Source organism: Cyprinodon variegatus, unplaced genomic scaffold (genome assembly GCF_000732505.1).
Source record: "Cyprinodon variegatus isolate N-32 unplaced genomic scaffold, C_variegatus-1.0 Scaffold79, whole genome shotgun sequence".
NCBI classification, from domain to species: Eukaryota; Metazoa; Chordata; class Actinopteri; order Cyprinodontiformes; family Cyprinodontidae; genus Cyprinodon; species Cyprinodon variegatus.
This window is the reverse complement of record NW_015150532.1, coordinates 853,369-861,121: the sequence shown is the minus strand read 5'-3', so window position 1 is coordinate 861,121 and position 7,753 is coordinate 853,369. Positions and strand designations below refer to the sequence as shown.

At 35.8% G+C, this 7,753-nt stretch overlaps 1 protein-coding gene across 1 annotated transcript in view; it reads left to right on the top strand.

The window, feature by feature from the left end:
• The first annotated feature begins 324 nt into the window (after positions 1-324).
• fggy (FGGY carbohydrate kinase domain containing) overlaps positions 325-7,753 on the top strand; it is an 18,751-nt gene continuing 11,322 nt past the window's right edge. The window contains exons 1-7 of the mRNA XM_015372983.1: positions 325-375; positions 903-1,130; positions 2,363-2,474; positions 2,774-2,925; positions 3,170-3,258; positions 4,919-5,034; positions 5,140-5,268. Of these exons, the coding sequence (XP_015228469.1) occupies positions 948-1,130; positions 2,363-2,474; positions 2,774-2,925; positions 3,170-3,258; positions 4,919-5,034; positions 5,140-5,268 (781 nt within the window). The 5' untranslated portion in view covers positions 325-375; positions 903-947. The remainder of the gene's footprint in view (positions 376-902; positions 1,131-2,362; positions 2,475-2,773; positions 2,926-3,169; positions 3,259-4,918; positions 5,035-5,139; positions 5,269-7,753) is intronic.

Below are 7,753 nucleotides of genomic sequence, written 5' to 3'. Positions count from 1 at the left end.
GATAAATATTTATTTTAGAGCTAAAGAGTTTAAAAGCTTAAATAAGGTCATGCTTGATCTCTTAAAGGTTCCCCAAAAATAGTATATCAAGACTACTCCCCATTATAGCAGATGTTATGAATAGATACATAGGTAAATCAACTGATCAATCAGTAAATAAACAATTTAAAAATATATATTTTCTATAAAACCCATATCAAAGCTAACAACTCCTCTGCACGTGAAAATAATTTATTTCCACCTGGCTTCGTTAGACTAAATGATTTCTGCGTTTTTTCCGCTTCAACGAAAGGTGACCAAAAAAAGCGACTCCCCCCTTTTTGGGCGCTTTCGCCTTCCGTCTTATCCACCGTTCTGTACACATCAAAGTTCATGGTAGGAACTTGCTGATGAAGGTTCTCAGTCATCCAGGTCATAGTCATTCCGTAAAAATTCAAAAAATATCCACTGGACTTGGTTTTCAAGATCTTGAAAACCAAGTCCAGTGGATATTTTTTGAATTTTTACGGAATGGTAGGAACTTGTACAGTTTTGCTCGTTTTTTTTTCTGCCTTAAACTGATAATTTGTCCTTAGGGGAAGGCTTCAAAGTATTGCCGTAGTGTGGGAGCAAAACGCCGTTATTTGTTTGTTATTCACGCGTGATTAAAGGATAATCTGCGCCTTTGATTGCTGAAAATCTGCAGCCCTGTTATCTCTAAACCGAGGACACAAGTGTCCGCAATGATAACAGTGCTGCAGAAAATATGTATTGAAATTATAGTTTTAGTCTTTATTTTTTCCTCTCTAAATAATAAATAAGTCGTTAAATTAATGCTAATCGAAGAGTAGATAGAATGCATACATTTAATGGGATCTAGTGTGTGATGATTAAATTTATTCTCTGCCTTTTGACATGGACAGTGCATCCTGGTTAATATTTGACTGGAGGATCCTCAGCTCCTCCTCATGGCAGAGGTGTTTTATGTTGGAGTGGATGTGGGCACTGCCAGTGTGAGAGCCGCACTGGTGACTAGAGATGGACTCCTGAGGACCACTGCAGAGGAACCCATCTCCATCTGGAGTCCCCAGCCTGATCACTATGTCCAGTCCTCCACAGAAATATGGCAGAAATGCTGCTCAGTGGTCAAGGTAGGAAGACATCAGAGAAAGAAATGGTCCAAAAATAATTAGAGAAAAGTGTAATAAGTCAGAATTCTGAGATTAAAGTTAGAAATCTGCAAAAAAGTCACAATTTAGAGAAAAAAGTCTTCTGAGATTAAAGTTAGAATTCTGAGAAAAAAGACAGAATTCTGAGATTAAACTTAGAATTCTGAGAAAATAGTCAGAATTCTGAGATTAAAGTTATAAATTTGAGATTAAAGTCATAATTCTGAGGTTAAAGTCATAATTCTGAGAAAAAAGTCAGAATTTTTATATTAAAGTCAGAATTCTGAGATTAAAGTTAGAAATCTGCAAAAAAGTCACAATTTAGAGAAAAAAGTTTTCTGAGATTAAAGTTAGCATTCTGAGAAAAAAGACAGAATTCTGAGATTAAACTTAGAAATTTGAGATTAAAGTCATAATTCTGAGATTAAAGTCATAATTCTGAGATTAAAGTCATAATTCTGAGAAAAAAGTATGAACTCTGAGAAAAAAAAACAGAATTCTGAGATTAAAATTAGAATTCTGAGAACAAAGTCAGAATTCTGAGATAAAAGTTATCAAAAAGATAAATTGTCTTAATAAAACAAATTATTTTGATTTTTTTTTTATACAAATGGGTCATAACGAAAATGATACAAAATGAAATGAAAATGATGCTGTGCTAACAGTTTTCCTTTATGTTGTTCCATTTTCCACTACTTATATTTTCCTAAGTATCCTATTTTATATTTTGCATTCTGTTGGCGTAAGCTAACATTTACTTATTATTCTGGCTAGCTCCTATAGTTTCCTTAAACAGTTTATTAGTTTGCTTTAGCTAATGCTTTAATTGGGTATTTGTTATGTGAAAGCACACCTGACATGTTCATTAGTGATTAGCACTTTTTTTGTTGTTGACATTTTGACATCGATTTAGCACCACATTATCCAAAAACACAATGATTGGGTGTTAATATGTTATATTAGCCCATTATCAATTAGCTGCAAATTTGCTAGCATTAAAACACACCTGGTTGAGAGGGCATTTTTTTTATCTCATGGTCCTTCAAAGTTGCAATTTTTGGGGGAAATATATTTAATTTTGTAATTTTTCTGTATAATATGTATGACAAATGATGGGACAACACTTGATCTTGTATTTGATCCTCCCTATTCAGTTTACAGTAACTAGTGGTATTATTATGTGCAGTTTTCCAATTGTCACTATTTGATTGCAGAAAGTTACCAGTGGTGTGCAGAGCAGCCAGGTTCGGGGCATTGGCTTTGATGCTACCTGCTCTCTTGTGGTTTTGGATAAAAGCTTTCAGCCTGTTCCAGTCACTCAGGAGGGTGAGTGTTTAGGTGTTAGTTTGCTACATTTCATTTCCAGTCCTTAGTCTGTGGGCTGTATTGAGTATAAAGATCTTTGCTCAGTCCAACTGTCTGATATATCATATGAAACTGCATTGATGATTTAAAGGAGAAATCATTATTTTACACTGAGGCCAAGGTTCTCAGCTAGATGAAACAAGCAGCTTGTAATGGTGTTACACTGTAGTGACAGTAGTGATTAATGAGTAGATTCATGTCTTATCTATCCTAACTAAATGAAGGTATTGGTCTCTCCTGATTTTATTTTATTTTTTCAGGGGACCCACAGAAGAACGTGGTGATGTGGATGGACCATCGTGCTGCAGAGCAGGCAGTTCGGATAACAAACACCGGACACAGGGTCCTGAGCAGGGTCGGGGGGGTCATGTCCCAAGAACTGCAACCCCCAAAGCTTCTCTGGCTAAAAGAGGTGAGTAAGGTCAATGATCCATCCGCTGCACTCTGTTTGTTTTATTGTTGCTCTTTGAACTGTCTGGTAAAGTTCAGGAAAATAGATGAGGTACCATCTGCATGAGGACTGTATTTTCCCAAATGCATTGGTTTGCATCCATCACACAGAAAATGTAATGTTCTGCTAATACCGTACAGATATGTTTTCATCTCTTTTTAAATCAGTGGTTAGAAACTACAGATTCTTTTTGTCTCTTTGTCAGAATCTAAAGGAAAGCTGTTGGGACAGAGCGGCTCATTTTTTCGATCTACCAGACTTCTTGTCCTGGAAAGCTACAGGTTCCTTAACAAGGTCTGCTCTGTTATTTTTTCTGTATGCATAAAGAATACATTTATGCAAATTCATAATTTTTCAACCTTTCATTGTATTTTACTCAGTTTTATTGTGATTTAATATGGAAAAAACAAAGAAATGCATAACTGTGAGATTGAAAAAAAAAAAAAAAATCTCTTGGTGCCTCTAGCATAGAGATTCCCAAACATGTCTGCTTGTGACCCCAAAAATAAAAAAAACAGCAGACAGGGAACCCCCTAAAAATACATACTATCTATCTGTCCGTCTTCTTCCACTTATTCTGTATAGCCAGTCTGTCGCCCTACATTCCATACATATTTTAGATAAATAAATGTCACATTCACCTACAGGTTTCTCACACAAATTCAAAAACTTTACAGAACTTTCCAGGACCAATTTTCTTTGCCAAACGGAAACACTGCAATTTTGAATAAACTAATGTTTTTTAGTTTAAAGGTTTTTACACTTCATAGGGATGGTTTTTCGGTTGTATCAAAATTTTAATATTTTGCTAAATTGCGATGAAACAGTTTTTTTTTTCACCGCACGAGTCACATGATTTGTAATCGGACCTTACTGAGTTGGAGGACGATGCCGCTGCATATTTGGATTTATAGGGGGGACTATTTTTTACATTTAGTTTGTGAGGATGAGCACTAGAGCCGCGTCTGAAACATGGATATATCTCATGTATTTACATCCTCCGCTGTCATGTTTTTTTGGGGAGTTTTCACATAAAACAAATGTATTAACATACAATCTTAACTGTATTTTTTGTTTAATGGAAATGTTGCAATAGGGAAAAAAAAGATTTTTGAAATTAGATGGAAACTGACATCGTTTTGCACATATTTATAATGAAAAGGCCGTTAGTGACTAGATTTAATTCCAGCTACTTCTGTTATGTATTTTGCAGCTACTTTCAAGGATTTTTTTTTTAGGCTGTTTTAGGAAACTTTCCAGAATTTCAAGGACCGGTTTGAATCCTTACTTATTTTCCCATTTAATTGACGATATATTTTGTCCCTCCATACGGCTCATGGATCATATAAAAAGAACTGTGAAATCCATCTTATGACCCCAGACTTGATGTCCAACAATCCCTCAGGTGGTCCTGACCTCCAGTTTGAGAACCTCTCCTCTTGCAGGTAGTTTTCCAGTATTGGACTCTCACCTGCTTTGGTGATCCTGCTGAAAAAAAGCACACCCACAGCATGATACTGCCAACACCATGCCCCTCTTTCTAAGTTCATAGCATTCTGCCGACAGGCCAAAAACCTCGGTTTATATCTGATCTCGACCGAGCGCTGTGTCCCTTATATGTTGTTACAAACCTCATGTATGTTTATAGCTTTAAACTAAAATACACTGAAATCTCAACAAGAACAAAAAAAACCTTGCTTGGTGCGTTCTTTTAATGTGATTATATACTGTAGATCCCAAACTGTTCTTTCTATGGAAAATCTGTTTCCTGATATGGTTGTTTGTTTTAAGGAGGCCGATCTCATTTCAAGGTTTTTTTTTTCTTCCAAATTTAGAGAAATGGGACTAATCAGTCTGTTTTACTGTGATCCAAATGTTTTGATCCTGTTGCCTTTGCAGGAAATGATAAGTGCTGCTGAATACTTGATGATCTTTTTCTCATGCTGTTCCTCAGATCTTTATGTACTCTAGTTTGTAAATGGACCTACTGCCCTCCAGATGGATGGGATCCCAGCTTTTGGACTAGCATTGGCCTGGAGGATCTCCTGGAAAACAATTTCTCCAAAATAGGCAAGAACATCTATTAAAAAAACACAAATCCACTTCTCTCTCACTAATTCGTTTTATTCTCTTTGATCCTTATCTTCTCTCCCTTTTTAATAATTTCCCATCCAGGCAGCCTGACGTGTTCTCCAGGGAGTCCGCTGGCAGAAGGCCTGACTCCAGAGGCTGCAGCAGATTTGGGTTTGAACCCAGCAACAGCAGTTGGTGCTTCACTCATTGATGCTCATGCTGGAGGCTTAGGTAACACCCAGCATAGCACAGCAGTCTAAAAACATCATTCCCAAATGGAAGCGTCTTATTTTTACCAAATCAGCTCACTGAGAAACCTAACAAGAGAATATTTTAACACAATAATTTATGCCTGGCAACCAAATCAGAACACTAAATGCTGCAAAATTATCACTCAAAAAAAAAAACTCTGGAAAAATACTTCCAATTCTTGTTTCTGGTTGTAAACTTCCAGGACAGGTTCTGCAGCTGTAAGAGCATTGTGTTTATTTTCCTAACCCGCTTGGCTGAAGCTCTGCACATGCACAGACAAACACAGAGGACCTGTAGTACTGGAAAGTGGAAAACTACCTATGCTGAGAAACATTTCTGCACTGAAAAAACACCTTCATGCATTCAGGAATACAAGCTGCAATCATTTCCCTTTATTTAATACACAGAGAATGCCTCCCTTAAGGTAAAAGAGCCTAGTCATGGATTTCTAACTCTTAATATTGTCAAATTAACTCAAACTCTAAATCTCTTTGCATGCAGAAAAATGAGTTGGTTGCTATGAGGTTTTTTACCTCGATTGAAATACTCCAGTGAGCCTTTTTATGTTTAAAATAGTTGAAGAAAAATAAAAGAAAACAAGCTAAAATTATTGTGCAACTGGTCTGGAAATGAGTATTTGGATGCTGTGTTTTTGGAGCGGTGTTAGCCGCCTTTAACAGCCCCCAAAGAGCTGAGTTCAAATGCAGGGCCTCATGATTACTAGGCCAGCAGCTCCGCCTCATGAGGCGCCTCTCTGTTCTGGATGGTTCCTACATATTTTTTTTCTGTTGTGATTGCTGCTAACTGTTTTTTTTTTTTTTATACGGATATTTATGACAAACTAACAAATCTATGTTCCTCGTCTGCATTACGGCTCTGGCTAAGCAGGGAAGCTCAGGGAGATAAGTCAAAATCCACAGGTGTCCGACCTTTGCACCCATGATATCAGGAAAGCATCTTATTGTTACTGAACAGCTCAAATGGTTAACAACAGTTTAGATAAAACTGCACATTTCCCTCTATCAGTATAGTTTAAGTATTTAATCATATTTACCACTTTTCTTTTAGTTTGATCAATTTATGACCATCTAAGGAAAAAAAAGGGACAAATAGAATCAGAAGGCGCCATTTTTAAGTTCTTTTTTTCTCTTTCTGGAAACTTAATATAACAGCTTTTGCTTAAAGCTACACCTTCTCTTGGACTAAACCCTCCATAAGTAAAAGGTATAAATATTATTTATTTATTTTATTCACACATCATTCACGGATTGCAACGTAGTGCACGATGTATACGACAAGTTTTCACAATCAGAATAGTAAAAAGGGTCCCGCCAAGCAGGCTATTTTAAGATTTTAATAGGGGATGTCTGAATATTGGCCAGATATCCTTATAGTATGCTCTAAAATCAATAGCAATAAGATTAATAGACAGAGCAAAATACATATATTTATGGATTTATTATATATCAGTACATTAAAAATACATTGCAAGGAGTTAAGTCTTTAGTTCGGCCTTAAAAAGGGCGATAGAAAGACATCTTTAGTCTTTAATTATGCTCATTTTGTAATCTATGATCCCCTGGACACAATACTAAAGCTTGTGCATTTAAATTTAGTAATATAGATTTTTATTCCTAGTGGTAAAGGTTTGCATAGGTGCACAGATTGGAATGAGATCACATAGTTCATGATTTAGTTTATAGACATTCAGGCACATTAGACAAGTATCCTGAAAGTTGTTATATTCGCTAAGCTTTAGAAGATTGTTATGGTTGAAACAATTTTGTGGGACTGTTATACCAAGACTATGTTAAGGCTGGTATGGCTTTTTTTCCCCCTCTAATTTTTCATGTGTCTGGGCAAACACACAAGACCCCTGAGTTCACTGACGACCACTGTGAGTACCATTAGATGTGCTCACTGAGACCACACACCAACATTAAATTTGTATCCAACCGGGGGTCATACAAAGTTGCATAGCTTATTAAAAGAATAAGAGATTACAGCAGCAATTTCTTTCCATTAGTTTACTTTTAATTTAAGTGATTTTGTCTACTTAGAATAAAAAAACAAAACTTAATGAGATGTGTTGTATGCTATCTGTAAGAGTGCTGCTCTGGAAGAAATATACAGTTAGACGTTACACCTTTTAGAAACAACTTTTTGTTCAGGTTGAACATTTACATTTTGCACAATGGATGCTGAAGCCTGTAATACTGCATAAATTCCTGTAATTCTTTATCCGTAAAATTTTTAATTGCACAGTTGTTTAGCATTTCTACCAACATAAAAGATATAATAGTATAATGATTCTCTGATTAACATTCATGAATAAATAAAAAAAACAAAAAACAAATAAAGGTCACTAAAATATGAAAATATCTGACTTAAATTTGATCTCTTTTTTTACGTCTGTCTTTCTGACTTCTCCAGTGGTCATCCAAATAATCCACTTTAAGACACT